This window comes from Takifugu flavidus, chromosome 2, assembly GCF_003711565.1.
Source record: "Takifugu flavidus isolate HTHZ2018 chromosome 2, ASM371156v2, whole genome shotgun sequence".
Classification (NCBI taxonomy): domain Eukaryota; kingdom Metazoa; phylum Chordata; class Actinopteri; order Tetraodontiformes; family Tetraodontidae; genus Takifugu; species Takifugu flavidus.
The window spans coordinates 6,372,610-6,389,021 of record NC_079521.1 but is presented as its reverse complement, the minus strand read 5'-3'; the positions used below and the strand labels follow the sequence as shown (position 1 = coordinate 6,389,021).

The 16,412-nt window shown below is 40.6% G+C and overlaps 1 protein-coding gene across 1 annotated transcript in view; it reads right to left on the bottom strand.

The window, feature by feature from the left end:
* The window catches only part of ush2a (Usher syndrome 2A (autosomal recessive, mild)), a 133,011-nt gene that overhangs the window by 76,379 nt on the left and 40,220 nt on the right, over nt 1-16,412 (bottom strand). The window contains exons 27-36 of the mRNA XM_057012385.1: nt 13,540-13,646; nt 13,187-13,310; nt 8,423-8,553; nt 6,118-6,244; nt 4,067-4,168; nt 3,645-3,830; nt 3,046-3,176; nt 2,690-2,957; nt 1,576-1,800; nt 1,327-1,407 (exon numbers count right to left, since the gene is read on the bottom strand). Of these exons, the coding sequence (XP_056868365.1) occupies nt 1,327-1,407; nt 1,576-1,800; nt 2,690-2,957; nt 3,046-3,176; nt 3,645-3,830; nt 4,067-4,168; nt 6,118-6,244; nt 8,423-8,553; nt 13,187-13,310; nt 13,540-13,646 (1,482 nt within the window). The remainder of the gene's footprint in view (nt 1-1,326; nt 1,408-1,575; nt 1,801-2,689; nt 2,958-3,045; nt 3,177-3,644; nt 3,831-4,066; nt 4,169-6,117; nt 6,245-8,422; nt 8,554-13,186; nt 13,311-13,539; nt 13,647-16,412) is intronic.

Here is a 16,412-nt window from a genome sequence, read left to right as displayed (position 1 = left end):
AACAGCATGAAAAAACACTAAAAATACGTAAAGTTAAGAGGGATAAAAGTCAAAGGAAAGATAACAATAAAAAAGTGTAAAAAAGGAAAGAAAGCAAAACAATAGGTCGAGTACATTTGGTTAAAAATGGATTCCCTCTGTTTTAATAGGCCCAGTAAATCAAACCTCCCTATTAGCATAAACACTATTTATGAGAGTAGTAACTTTTTCAGCACTGAATTAATGCAGCCAGACATTCAGTCTGGGCTGTATTTCTCAGCACTCAGTCTCCGTCATTCTCTTTTGCAATCCTCTTCTTTCTGACAGCCTCTCTGTTCATCTGTCTGCCTCAAAACCCACCCTAATATCCTGTTTTCATTCATGCTTCCACTCTCCTCTACCCCATCCCTCTGGACAAGCAGCCACTGTAAACATCAAAATATGATGTAGGACACAAAGGAAAATTTACAGGCACAAATGTTCTGGTGTGCAGTGCTCTCAGTCCTGGTTCTTCAATTCCCTCTGTTTCCTTTCACCTCCAAATGTTTTATTTTCACCCTCCCTCTACTTCATGGCTCTCTCTGTTCATATATGGTACACCGAGACCTGCCAGTGTATCGTTCGCTACTAACGAGCAGCTTTATATTACGCGGGGGACCACCCGGGCCATTCTGGGTTAACAGCCTTTTACTGGGATGCCCTTTATAGAGGCCTTATCAATCTCTCATGCAGCCAGGCACATGTAATACCAGCGGCTTAACCCTTGTGTGGTGTTCGGGTCTGTCGGACCCAGCTTGTGTTGTGCACCTGAATGGGTTAAATTTCAAGTTCAAAGAAATAAAAGTCAGTAGTTTTGAACAACCTTGCTTCACTTGTAAATTTGTTTCCACTCATATCTTGATTTTAATTGATTTTCTTTATTATGTTTTAAATATTAAGTTATAAATGTGACCTAACAAAGGTAAAGGGCAAATATTAACCATATATATTGTTTATACTGCTTGTAATTGGGAGAAGCTAAACATCTGTTCAGTATTTTAACATAAAAGTGTTTGATTGTGAGGCATTAAAAGCCACAAAATGCAATGGGTCCATCAGACCTACAAACGCTGGCTGAGTAACAACAATATGAACATTACACAAGGGTTAAATAAGTATCAGATTTGACACAGAGGTGGTTTTAGACATCTAAGTGTCCAAACAAACATGAAATGTTCCATATCACCAATGTTTCAACACTTTTGAGGGAAATCCTCAGTTATAGTGAATAGAGACACAGCCCAGACTCACAAACTCACACCATCTTAGAATGTGAGGATTTGCATCACACAGGTGTACACACTCTACCTTTGCCTCGGCTGCGACTTCTTTGCCAAGGCCCTGCTGCCCACCCTCCTGTAGCAATGGCTACAAACCTGTACAAGTACTCTTGTGTTAACAGACAGGAGGAGAGACGAGAAAGAGAAACGTCATTTAGTTTATGTAACATGAAAGAGGTCGAACAACTTCATTTTTTTTAACATTCATGGTGATGACAATTGCACTTTTTAATCATTGAACCTATGAATATGCATCTAAATGAGTAGACATCTTTACCACTGAAAGGCTGTAAAGTAGAATCTGTGGCTGATGGCGTTCTCCCACTGTAGACCAAGACTGAATCGTTTCCTCTGCAGTTGTAGCGGCTTTCACTGGTGGGACATCCGTCCAGGTACACTCGGAGAGAGCGCCGAGAGGCGAGATTAAGATCGATAGTCTGACTGATGGGAGGGTTTGTTTCACCGCTGTGTATGATCAGGGCCCTTATGCAACCCCCCAAGCCTGAGGTAAAGAATTGAATAAGAAAAACATGTCAGAAGTGTGTTCTGTCTTCTCTTTGATTTTTAATTTACTAAAATAGGATATCAAGGTAATAAACATGTAACAAAAGTTACAATAAAACCTCAAAGTCGTTCAGCTCACATTGAAAATTAATCGTCTAATACAGGAAAGTAAAAATTCATGTACGCCAGGTTACGATTTTGAGTTGGACCTACATCTCAGGAGGTAATGATGCTCTGAGCTGCTCACCATAACCTTCTGCAGACTTCTGCAGAAATGCTAATACAACTGTGATTGGGCCATTTGGTGCTGCAGATGTTCAAGAGAGGCTCAGTCATGTGTGCCCGTATTTAAAAAGAACACAATAAAGAGTTTAATTGAGTCAGTGTTACTGTAATGTCACGTACGTATCTAAAATGTTGGTTATTTAACAGATTTATGTTGAGATGTTGAAATGCAAATATTTTTAAATACACTCAGAAACAAATGATATGTCATTATGATAAATTTAATTTGATCAATTTATTTTGTAAAAAAATCTAATTACTCAACAGCCTTATGTTAAACCTGGATGCAATAGCACAAAGCCATCAGCACTAACACTAATTATTAGATAATTTAAATGCTGTCTTGGCACCAGTGGACCAACCAAGGTCAACGGTGAACAGAAGACAACACACACACAACACTAAAGACACTCTCATGAAAAAAGAAAAGAGAATGTACCAAAACCAGGGATTGAAAGAAGGCGTATGTGTTTAAAAATATGGATTTAGCTGCAAAACCAACTAAACAACCTGGGTCAATCCTGGGCATCCATTTAATTGCCTACATTGTCAAAGAAAAAAAAATATACTGTGTGCTTTCTTTACTTTACTGTACATCTCACCATGTCTGTGACTGTGTAATGCAGGATGGTGGAGCTCCATAGGTACTCCTCCCAGGTATAACGCAGAGTCTACGCTCAGTCTGGCCGCTTCTCCTCTCACCTCTTCTGCCCAATCATCAACTGCAGCAAAGATAAGCAAGCCGCGCTTCGCAAGTGAAAGCTTTTTCCAATCTCCGCCGCAGTAGCTAAGCCCCACCCACATGTTGAGTTCAGTCATGTGACCATCAGCAGCGAGAATGACTGACAGCAGGCCTGCTTCAATTTCCACCTACAAACACACAACCAAAATACACAATTTCCTCCTTCCTGAGGGACACTTTAAAGAATAAATTTCAACATATTTGATCTGATCTTACCAGCATAAAATCTTCTGTATATTTGTTGTATGCAAAGATTAAAAGTGAATTCAGTTGGTCGGTTCTGAACTCCATAGAAATCTCAAAATCCTGTCCTCCTCTGAAAACATCTCCATCAATCTCCAAATAACCTGCAACAGACAGAAAATAACCAGTAAGGTGGAGTGGGAGCTTCAACGAAGCTGGGTGGAGCATGAAGACACTATTAGAAACCTGTGAAGATGATTTAGGGATGAAATGTTTTGTCAAATATTTAAATGTGACAGTAGAGGGGGAAGACGAATAGATGGTTACAAAGTAATGATGTGATCTTTCACACCAGCCAATTAACTCATCATCACATTTATCAAGATGAAACAATAGTCTCAATATTGGCAACGGCAGCAACAAGCGTCCCCCTGCAGACACTGTGGTCAGTGAACAATGAGTCACTCCAATTCACACCCAGGTAAGAACACTTGCTTTCATATGCAAGTGCTGAATATGATGGTGCAACCGACAGTATTCTTCAGTGTTTCAGTCATAATAGGCATCAATATTATATTGTATTTTTATGAGACCTCATTATGATGAAACGGGAGAGTATGAAGAAATACTACCGTGACCCAGAAAATGGGCTCCATCCACAGACTGAAGGGGGCATCCCTCCCAGCTTGCATATGAAGCCGCATTCCTTGTGGCTGCTGTCCAGTCCAGATCTTCCCATTCATCTGAGTGGCTGTCAGTCAGGAACCTCATATCTCTGAGACAACCAGAGAAACCACGAGGCACAAGTCGAGCATCACCTGCCAGACAAGAAGACTTCTCATGAACTAAACTGTGACAATTGTCTCACACGTGTCTCTGCGGAGGACTTTGTATGTGTACAGAGCAACAAAATACATATATGATTAAATGATAATTAGGGAAAGCACACAGATGACCCAGATAACTGAAATGGGAAAAATAAATAAACTATGCAATTAATTAGGGTGACAAATTATAACATTGTTACAGAGAATACTGGTGGATGTGGTCTTACCTGGATCTTCCCTTAGCAAGGTAAAGTTTTCAGGAAGTCCCCCGATAAACACTCCTGTGTTCTCACCAATAATAATGCTGCCGCTGGAAGCTGATTTACTACCTGCAAAGGCAGGATCATCATACAGCATAAACAACAGATATGGTGAGAAATGTCATAAGCATGGTCCCTGCAAAACTAAAGGTTTCAGTTTACAGCATTTACTTCTCCATGGAGTTCCACAAGGTTCTGTACTTGGACCAATCCTTTTCACCTTGTACATGCTTCCCTTGGGGAACATTATTCGGCAGCATGGGATACATTTTCATTGTTATGGTGATGACACTCAGCTTTATTTATCCATGAAACCAGAGGAGACATAGAAGTTAGTGAAGCTCCAGACCTGTCTTAAAGACATAAAGTCCTGGATGTCTTCAAATTTCCTCCTCCTTAACTCAGGAAAAACTGAGGTCATGGTGTTTGGTCCTGAACCTCTCAGGAATAGATTAGATCACATGATCACTCTAGATGGTATCTCATTAGCATCTAGTCTCTCTGTGAGGAATCTTGGAGTAACTTTTGATCAACATCTCTCCTTCAACTCACACATTAAATTAGTCTCTAGAAGTGCCTTTTTTCACCTGAGAAACATCGCAAAGATATACTTAGGGGGTCGTCTAATCATTAGGTTAACATCTTAGCTATGCTGTTATATGCCAAGGCTGCCGGGGTCCAGAAACATGATCACCTGACAGGCCTCTGTGACCCCACTGGGTCATGGTTTCCTCTCCTCTCCTCTCCTCTCCTCTCCTCTCCTCTCCTCTCCTCTCCTCTCCTCTCTCTCCTCTCCTCTCCTCTCCTCAAGTAGACTATGCTGATTCTTGCATAGTTTTTCTGCTTCTCCCCCCCCTTTGTATTCCTTTACAGGTATCGCCGCCTTCGGAGCTGCGTGATGACCTCCGGCCCCGCTGACCCACTCGGCCGGCGGCTTGCATAAATAGTGTATTTTTGTATGTGTTTCTGTGACTTTCCTCTCCTCTCTCCTCCTCTCTCTCCTCTCCTCTCCTCTCCTCCTCTCCTCTCCTCTCCTCTCCTCTCCCTCTCCTCTCCCTCTCCTCTCCTCTCCTCTCCTCTCCTCTCCTCCTCTCCTCTCCCCTCTCCTCTCCTCTCCCCTCTCCTCTCCTCCTCCTCTCCTCTCCTCTCCTCACCTCTCCTCTCCTCTCCCTCTCCTCCTCTCCTCTCCTCTCCTCTCCTCTCCCCTCTCCTCTCTCTCCTCCTCTCCTCTCCTCCTCTCCTCTCCTCTTCCTCTCCTCTCCTCTCCCTCCACTCTCCTCTCCTCTCCCTCCCTCTCCTCTCCTATCCTCTCCTCTCCTCTCCTCTCCCCTCTCCTTTCCCCTCTCCTCTCCTCTCCTCTCCTCTCCTCTCCTCTCCTCTCCTCTCCTCTCCTCTCCTCTCCTCTCCTCTCCTCTCCCCTCCCCTCCCCTCTCCTCTCCTCTCCTCTCCTCTCCTCTCCTCTCCTCTCCTCTCCTCTCCTCTCCCTCCACTCCCCTCCCCTGGTCCTGCTCAAGGTTTCTTCCTGTTAAAGGGGAGTTTTTCCTTGCCACTGTTGCTTGTTGGGGGTTAGGCCCTGGGATTCTGGAAAGCACCTTGAAACAATTTTAATTGTATAAGATGCTATATAAATAAAGATTGATTTGATTTGATTTGATTCTCAAGTCTGTGAATCTGCGGCGTTATGTTGAAGCAAATGTGAACTTTGAATATCGAAAGAGCAAAACAAGGCCAACAAATGCAGACATTTGTGTGTGCAAGGGCAGGAGAGATGGATAATTGAGATGCTGAGGAGAGAAAGAACCATCTGATAAAAACAGGTGAGTTTCTGTCTGTGAAGAAGTATTTTTCTCATCAGACAAAGAGTGGCTGGGATTAACCTGACTAATACCTCTAGGCAGAGCTGAGGGATTTACACACTTACAACACCGTAAATAAACGCAGATGCATCACATGTAGAGAGAAGCATAAAAAACACACCACATACACACTGTGTTTGGTATGAATATGAGAGCACTTACCTCTGTATTGATTGTTGACAATGATTGTTCCCACGGCCCCTCGCCTTGTTGCCGTGATGCTGTGCCATCGCCCATCGTTGTAGCGGCGTCCTCCATCACCCTGCACAGTCACCGCCACTGCTGATCCCTACACACAAACACAAGCATGTTCACAGTATGGAGATGGTGTTAACACTCATACATTAATGTGACATGACTGAATAATGCTTGATTCTCTACTCTGATCACCACAGGTCACACAACTACTGCATTTTAATTACTTAAATAAATCTGCGACCTCTGGATGAAACCAGACCCTTTTCACATCTGTGCCATCAAAGAGTTTGCTTTCTAACATTAGAAATGATTGATTCTGTGTCCACATGTTGGACAAACAATGTCAGACATCAGGGTCAGTGACACATATCATGGACGCACAATCCTCAGAAGGACACAAACATGGATATTATCATCAAAGTGTGGTTACAGGCCTTTTTGCTACCTATTAAGTATGACATCATTGTTCTGATCAGCTTTTAGCAAGTCGGCAACAAGTAATGTATTAAAAGGGGAGGATGTGCACGCAGACAGCAGATATCTACTCAGACACACGCATGGCGAAGATTTAATGAAGAGATCAATAAATGTATAAATGCCAGAGAACATCAGCCTCTGACATCTTTACTGCCTTCACTAGACAGCTCTACTTAACAAGCCCATAAGTGAAGGAGTTCCGTCTGTTGAGACACACACCCACACATACACACACACAGACCCAACCAACTTCCTCACCTGAGGGATAGTGACAGTGGGCTTAGCAAAAACTTGACTCACTGAAACACTCATAAAGATAAAGTTCTCCATATAACAATGAACAATTTGCTACAGCATTGACAATTTAATATATACAATCACAGCAGATATGGCTTTTCTTCTATTTGTGCTTGGATCTCATCACTATGGACTTAAATAAAGGAAAGGATGCAGGGATAAATATACAGATATATTGGAATTTAATAATACAATTGGAAGGTCCCAAATGTTATTCCTATTCAGATTTTAGAACCTTAAAATGAACACAATACAGGTGTGTCCACTGGATCAACAGAAGGATCTATTCTTGAAGGACAGAGTCAGTTTGTTGTAAACGATTCTTTCATTTTTTTTATCTAAGAAAGAGGAAAATGCATTTGAAATTCACTTCTTTGTTGTACAGGTATATACCTGAAAGTTCAAGTAAATGTAAACCTTTGAAAACATTTTTGCATGAATGCATGTGTGGCAGTCCACATGTGCACATATTTATGGGCGTATGACTTTCCTGTGTCATGCTATATTACCCCCCCTGCACTGGTAATCCCATTAGGATAACTCAACAGGCTAATAGGGGAAGTAATGGGCCCAACTATATGTATCTAGGGGAACGCTAATAAGCCATGACACCACTCCCACTCTTAATTACCGCAAAGTAGCCTAAACAAAGGAATCAACCCAGTTGGAGAAGAAACACACACACACACACACACACCACACACACACACACACACACACACACACACACACACCATCTCACAGTATTCACAGCTAGACACACACAAGCCAATGAGGATCAATTGAGACATATAGTACACTCCTCCACACACACAGATAGAACTCATTGGTTACATTCTGATCCAGAATTTGATAGTGATTGTGATGAAGAAAGAAAGCATAAGTGTGTGTTTGTCTGGGTGTGTAATTAGTTGGTGGCCTCGTGGAAGTATATATAATCATCTCTCATCATCACTTTCATCATCGAAGTCGTTGACTCTTTAACCCCTCTACATGTGTCTGTACGGCTGGATAAGGAGCGTGTGTGTATGTGCGTGTGTGTATGTGTGCAAAGCTTAATTAGCCTGCAATTGGTATTCATGCACGTTGACTGCAGGGAATGAGTTAATTGCAGTCCAATTCAAACGTTGACACACTTTCAAAGTTTTCCCCTCTCCCAGCCTCCCTGACAGAAACCAATGAGGGGCTACAGATCACATTTGTTAGATGAGAGCAATTGTGAGAGAAAATGGTAGATGGGGAAGGAGGGAGGAGAAAAGAGAAGAGAGCAAGGCAAAGATGGAAGTAGACAGAAGAAAAATTAAAAAGACAGGTAAAAGTGAGCAAGTTAGTCAAGTGGGTGAAATGAATAAATAAAGACTGCTTAAGTTATAAGATGTTTGGATACATCCTTTTGTTAAATACTCGTGTGTGTGTGTTTGTGCGTGGGTGTGTGTGTCTGTAATATTAAAGCGCTCGATGCTCACATTCCTCAGCAGTGACATAGACGACATACCTGTGGGTCAAACAGGAAGTAAGGCCGTCCATCTTTGATCTGAATTGCCACAAACTCTTCTTGGTTTCCTGGAGAGAAGGCAGCGAGCAGCAAACCGTCTGCGGAGTGAGTCTTGAAACTCAATTCAATACCTAATAACACCGGGGAGCCAGAGTTTGTGTTACAAAGCTTAATATAACAACATAAAACAATTTATTTTATTTCATGTTTCACCATCAGTAAAACACACGAGTCACGAAAACATACATGTTTCTGACAGCACTACATATTTTCCTTCAAAATCGTATCACCTTTATGAATCATTACTTGGTTGAAATGTAAATGCCCACTCTAATTTTTGTAGCACAATGTTAATGTTGAGGATTTCCACTTCTGTTCAGGTAACCGTTGGAATTACTATTCACATGTGACTGTATGGGGGTTTTATTGGGTGAAAAGTGTTATAGATCTGAGGTGAATAGGAAACACAAAAGTAGCACAAAATTTAGATTCTACAGTCAACGTAGAAAAGGGGGAATGATACAAACTCCATGAAAATTCTTCAGAACAGGAACTACAAGTTTCTTGTTATATTGACTCCCCCAACTCCCTCAGTTATCAACGTGGGAAATGAATAGGTCCTCTGAATTCTCACTGTGCACTGTTTATGTTATAGTGGATCATAGACTGGATCTTAATCCACTACTAGATCCACATAATGACACAGAGGACGTGATTTAAAGTGCATGTCTGACTGTGTGCACATCACCCAGCTCTGTGCGTCTCTGTAGGGAACAGAAGTGTGGGAAGATCTGAGGAGTTGAATGGAGGCAGCCGAGGGTTCAGTAGAAGCCAGTCTTAGCAAAATGGCTTGTATGTGAATTAATTTAACATAGAGAGAAGTCAAACAGTTACATGGACCGCTTAAGATGAATGCAGATTTCACTGCTGCCAGTTTTCACACATTTAAATTCTGTTTTAATCTGGAGCCGTTTACTAATGAGAGGAGAGCTCAGAGTTCACTGTTAAACCTGTGGGATTAAAACACAGATTTAGATTCACTTTTATTATCAACCTGCCTAAAGCTGAGAGTCATGTAGGTTCATTGTGATGTTCATAAAGAAGTGAAGCTTCTCAAGCTAAATCACGGATAGCCAACACAACGAGAACATAAAATGGAAATTAGAAGATTTAAAAGATGGAAAATTTAAACAGTTCAAGAAAAAAGAAAGCCCTGAGTGCGATGGAGAGCAGCTTATTCATTTATGTGACCCACTAAAAGTTGTTTGTTGAACTGATTAATTGTGGAACCTGAAGTGGTGTAGCAAGAGGACCTTTTACTAAAATCAATATGAAATGTTCCCATTAAATCAATTCTTAAATTTGTGGGGAATTTGGGGCGAACGACTTGAAAGCAACTCATACATGTCCAATGTTCCTTACATTCCATCCTGTACATCAAACAGGCACCCGTCATTTACATTCATGACCTTGTCACTGCAGAGACGGGTGAAGTCATGACAGATACCTGACAATTCATTTTTTCCTTTTAACCTTCTGCGTCGCACTCTCTTGATCTTTCCATTGCTTCCTTTCTTCATTCCCATTGCTTTTAACCTTCCTGGTATTTTTCTTGACCTTTCTTTTCTCCTCGTCCTCTCATCGTCTCAGTGTGTTTTCTGTCCCTGCATCTCTAATTTTCACCTTTCTGTCGACGTCCCCTTCACCTCTTTGTCTTATATTTCAAACCCTTTTCTAGATAGTGATTGTAAAACATACAACACATAAAATAATTCTTTATTACAATGGACACAAAGTCCTCCCACATACGGGGTACAGCTGTTTAACGCCTCTATAGACAAATCTGCAGCTGTTTTCCAAGGAATCAAATTATATCAAAACATCTGAAAGAGACTTACAAGTAAGCAAATTGTCTGCTGGTCTTGAACTCGCTCCTAGTTTATCCCTTTGTTTCTCCATAATATACAGGACATGGGTGAGAGTGCTCATTCTCAGCATCGCGTCTCTCTGCTTTCCCCACAGGATTTGTGCTACCTCACAAAGACAGCTACTCTCAAGTCATCAGCAGTAAAAGATGGACATACATCATGACAGCTACATACATGCTGCTGGCTCCCGTAAATGCCGAGACGGTACAGCAACCATACAACGTAACAGCCAGTATTTTCTTAGAGATGTTGTCTTATAAAGACGGATACCTGCGATTCCCTCAGTTCCAAGACAATTCTATACAAACCGTCAACTGTGAAGCATTGTTCACTTTTTGAGCGAAATTTGGGCTTTTACAATATTGGATTTTTAAGTGATTAGGTGGTATTGTGTGTGTTTTTGTGTTGTCTCAGTTAACAGGGGAAGATGTGTGCAATCATCTGCACAACATAACCTGAATAACTCCAGTCATGTTAGCTCTGTGCTGGCATTAATCAGGGCTCTGCGTATTAATGAGACCGCGGCAGCTAGCTAATTACACTCATAGATTCTGCAGCAGCCCATTAAATATACAAATGACAGAATTAAAGAGCCCAGCCTCTTCTGATTAATCTTTAAATGGAGAAAAACTAATGATGTCTGTGCAAACTTTCCCTTCACACATTTCTCCCCCTCTCCTCTCAACGTCAAAGCCTGGCAATCAATCATATTAATTAAGGGAAAATAATTTGTATCATTTAACATTTCCTTTTTTTCCTGCCCAGTTGTGCAGCAGCAGTGATACAGCGATGTATTCTATTAGACATGTCTGGAAAATTTCCAAGCCTATTTGTTTGCCCATTCTTTTTTTTTTACCGCATTTGAATGTTACATTCCATTTGCCCTGAGTGGGAGAAATACATCTAGATTAGTGAAATTATGAGCAGCCCATCATTCTCATTTCTATAATTTAGCATTTTAAGCTATGATACTTAAAAGTTACAAATGAGGAGAGGACTCTATAACCTATGGTGAACCAGTAACCTTTTAACCAGATCATCAAATAATACTGTGTTCCTCTCTCAACTGCAGACTTCTAAATTTTGAGATTAACAACGAGAGTAGGATATCCCATTTAGATATAGAGGCATTACAGATAAGACGAATGGATTCGCATACATTTATGGAAACAAGCACTTACAGGTTATTCATAAGCGCAGCATAATTGCAGATGGTTTTAATGCCGTTTTATCTAAAGTAAGATTCAGTGTGGTAAACACTGACCTCTAAACTCATTCAGCATTAAGAAGCATCGTTAATCACATCTGAGCGGACTTATCATTTATGGAAACGTCCATTTCTATCACAATAATTGCACGTGGAAAACAACCTCTTTAGCCAAAAATTATTTAAGAGGCCATAAAATGGCAGGTGAAGGGGCAAATATCATCTGATTTTACAGAGCACATTGTAATCTTTAATTTTGTTTAATACATAGATTGTTTAGGGTATGAAAGATTCTCCTTTAAGAAACAGACTGACTAATTTTTAGGATGAATTGTTGATAAGGTTATTGCCATAGTAGAAATTAATGCTGCCAATAATAGATCACGATGACTTGGATAACCTATAAGGAAGAAATTAGGTAAACATATTTGTTTTCTGTGGACAAGTTGACAGGAACCTTGTATTTAACAAAAGCTTCCAGATTCCAGATACAGTTGTCATTGCTGGAGTCACTGGGTTTCCACAAGATATCCACAATTGACGAGTCTCCCCTCTGTGATCAATTGACTCTCGAGGGGGCATTACACTGCATTACAGTCATAATCCAATTTGGCTTTGATTTGTTCGCTGTTCCATGCGCTTCGATGGGAATAATTGTCTGTAGATGATGCTATTAGTATTGATGGTTGTAAAAGGGCGATGGTTTGGGGACTGCCGACACATTCCTGAAGCAGAATAGATCCGGTCTTTAAGTTATTGTCTGATCCATTACTCTTTATGAAGGAGCATAGTAGAAAAGAAGAGAGGCCCCTTCAATAGCAAAAAAATCATTTATCTTCCAGCAATATTCAGACACAATATCTATCTACCTTTAAGCTTTACGTAACTAAATTATAAGTACAATTAAAAATGATCCTTTACGGGGCGGGGAGGGGCTGTATGCAAAGAAACTAAGGAAATAAAAAGAAATAAAATAAGCCACATACAATTTCCTTATTCTATCTTTAATGGTCAAACACAGTGAAATTCACTTCCTTTTAGCACGGCCATCAATTAATCTCAAGTAACAAAAACATGGTTTCCTTTAATCATCATTCATGAATTTGTTAACTGTTAACTCTTTGTTAACTGTCTCTTCCTACCTCTAACACTCCTTAAAAGTCGCCCCAGTCATCAAAATCGCAATCTGCCTGCAAAAAACTGCTACGTTTCTTTCAACATTTAACATGAAAAGCAACAAAACCATGTTGCTATGACCAAAAAGGTAAAGAAACGCCGACAAAGACAATAACTGGTGACACCAGGCTTGTGCAGGACAGTGATGTAATCTCAAGTGGCATTAAAGAGCTTTGGCTGTTCAAATCCCAATGATTAGTATCAGCACTCATTAATTAGGAGCATCAGACTGGGTGATGTTGTCAGATGAAGCAGAACATGTTTGGCTGTGCAGCTCAACCCTCTAATGATGCTGGTAAACAGAAAGAAAATTGTCCTTTAGGATGACTGGAGAAGTCATTCTTAAGGAACAGAACTAGTCTGAGCACTGAGAAGCAGAAACATTTCCAGCCTGAGCCACAACAGATGTATTTATGCAGTCTCATTTACATACATATGCACATGCAGCCTTACCTGTGAAGTCCCTGTTGACCGGAAGCGTGTGACTTGGGAACTGATGGTAACTGTTTCCAGGGAATCGGGTCCCCCTAATCACGGGATCTTGTGGCTCAGACAAAGAGACATCAGTCCTCTCCACCTATAGAATTGATAGAGAATGAAATAATGTCGGGTCTTAAATAAACAGATCGTGGAAGAATCTCCATAAAATTTAAGGATTTAATTATTTTGCTGGAAACAACAAAGCAAAGGGTAATTAGGGCTTGTTGACTTGTAATGGCGACATGTTAAGGAAATATTTACAGGATTTTATAAAATGGACTGCCATAAACCATAAAATTGTTAGTTCAGCCAATACCCCTACAGACCTGATATAGCGGTTGAGGCCCGTTGAATTGGGCCGGGTGGTCCCAGTCTATCAGAATGGAAGTTCCATTCACTGGATATAAGCGAGGTGGAGATAGTCCTGTTGGAGCTACGGACAAAAGAGAAACAGTAACACTGACTTTAAAAATCCAGGTTCTTGAAAAGCTGCCTTCTTACATTATTCATTTACTTTTCACTTAATTCATTTACTTTTTATCTTACTTTATTCACATGAACCATGAAATACTGAACGTGGCCCAAAAGCATCGTAATGATCGACAATATAATATTGTGATCTTGATGCCTGGCTTTTTCATTCCTTAGGATGTTGAGATGAGATGGACAAAAGTCCCCTTTCATTAAGTAGAGGGTCAATTTAATTTTCTTCTTTCACTTTAGATGTTAAATTAAACGTCCCTTTGAAACACACAGGAAGCTACTGAAACTGCAGCTTCAACACGTATCATATAAATCAACCGGAAACTGGCTGATAGGGTGAGAGGAGGTATAGAAGAATGGAGAGAGATATGTAGGAAGTGATGGACTGGTGTAGCCATGGGAAAGATGTGTATGCATTAAGTGTCATTGAATTGTGTGTGTGTATTTCCGTAATGGTCTAAATGGTCTGTGGTAGGAGTAAATTAGCTCATAGTGACGTGTGTGTGTGTGTGTGCGTGCGTGTGGTCTTTAGAATGAGTTCCAATTGAGCTCTTAAAAGGGAAGTGGACAGCTTGTTTTAGACGGCTCATCTTGACACACAAAACCATAAATTAGTGCCAATCGATAGATTACCAGTCTATTGAAATTGAGCTATGGTGACATTTAGAACACTGACAAGGCACCACACCTGAACATTCTCCGTTTCAAAGTGGTTGTGAGTAAAAAAAACTATACTACTACTATATACATATATATACATATACATACACACACACACACACACATATACTGTATATATACAGTATATAGTAGTAATGGCTTTGGTGCCTGTGGGGTCTCTTTAGGAACTTCAGTTTCCAAAAATAAGCAGACTCTATTAATTGGAGATTCTAAACAGCCTCTAGGCACAAGTGTGAGTGTGCTGGGGTGGGCTGGTGACCTTTCCAGGTGTGTTCTGGCCTCTCACTCAGTGACTGCTGGGATAGGGTCACTCCTTTGTTAGTGTGATTAGGAAGACGCTACTCACCATTTTCAATTCCTGTTAAAGATTCAAGTAGATAAATGGCAGAAAACAAGTTCCTGTTTATTTCGATTTTCCAACAAGTTTGATCAAGGAAGTCAGCCTGACATAAAGCCCTTTCATTTTAACCCTCAGATTATGGTTGTAGTCTCCCAAACACTCTAGAAACAACATCTGTGGCAGTTCTCCCTGAGACCATCTTACCAGGCAAACTGATGAACAAAATTAAGCATCACCATCTGCAGCGATCCACCCTGGATCTGCAGAATTTTATTAGGTTTCACAAGTCGTAGATTAATGTTTTGTATCATCTTGTTGAGAGTGACAGAGATTAACTAAACACAAACTGACTGTGACAAAAGCCACTCGCTTTATTATTTATTGTTCAAACAGACATAGACACACACCTAGACACACCTACAGACACACACACTTAACTAGTTCAGCAGGAAAATTAGTTTTAGTTTCTGACAGTAGTGAAGCAGCTAAATCAAGGACTTGCTCCCATAAGGAATGGTGTTTATTTATGTTTTCTGTTTTACAGTGACTGACACGTCTTCACAGGCGCTCAGTGTCCAGTTACAACACATACACACACACACACACGCACACACATACACACCTCTTATTGACACAGCAATCCCTTGCCATGCATATTTCTAAGCTCAAGGGCCTCAGGCCAATTATGCGTGAATCAATAAAGTTCCTGTTCTGTCGAGTGGTGTTACAGTGTGTGTACGTGTGTGTACGTGTGTCTTGTAGAACAAGCCTTTATGGATGTAGGATACATAAAACATCACCATCAGCCCCTGATTAGCCACTCACTTTACTCCATGATCGATAACTCTGGAGAAAGATGCGCACTTTGAAACAATTGTAAATGCTTTCTCAGACGTAGACAAAGAGCTTTCTCCTCATGTCGTTACGTCTGTCTCAGCGTGCGCGCTAATGTTCAGTCGTGTGCTTTGGTGTAACTCCAGTGGTTTCGCAGATGCCGTCTGCTCACTTAGAGCAGATGGTAGCTGACTGTAATGGCCTGGGCTTGTGTGAGGTAGATTTATCACAGCATCAGTTCAGACTCAAGTGCAGCTTACCAAGAGTAGCACTAAATTCTCTTCTACAAACCACTGTTAAAGAATATCTGAAACCATTTTATCCATACAAATGTCGCAAACGTTTTATAGGTTATGCATAATTTTTGAAATCTTAATAGATTCACTCCTGTAAATCCCACATCTGCTGCGTAGATGATGCAACCAACAATAAAAGCATAATTCAAGATATTGTTCATACAATATGAGGCGGGATAGGTGTCCCAATAAATTATTTTTAGTAAACTCTAAATCAAAAGAGAGTGAGAAAAGATAGGTAACGTGCAGAAACAACATAAGCTCAACACCCAGAGGAGCAAAATAAGCTATGCAAATTGTTAGGAGATTAAAAAAACTGCCAAATGGCATGTGCCATTATCATTTCTTATAGTTGAAACAAGGGACATCTTTGGTGTTAGATGAAACAAAATGGTCGGAACAGATGTGGCTGTTAAAAATACATTCAAAAAGTCAACTGGGTACAATAAGCCATATTGTACTGTACTGTATTACAGTCAAGAGTAGTCTTAAGAATCACTTGAAATAAACATTGTCGCTGTGTCAACAGATGTAGCCATTAAAAATGCATTTAAAAAGTCCACTG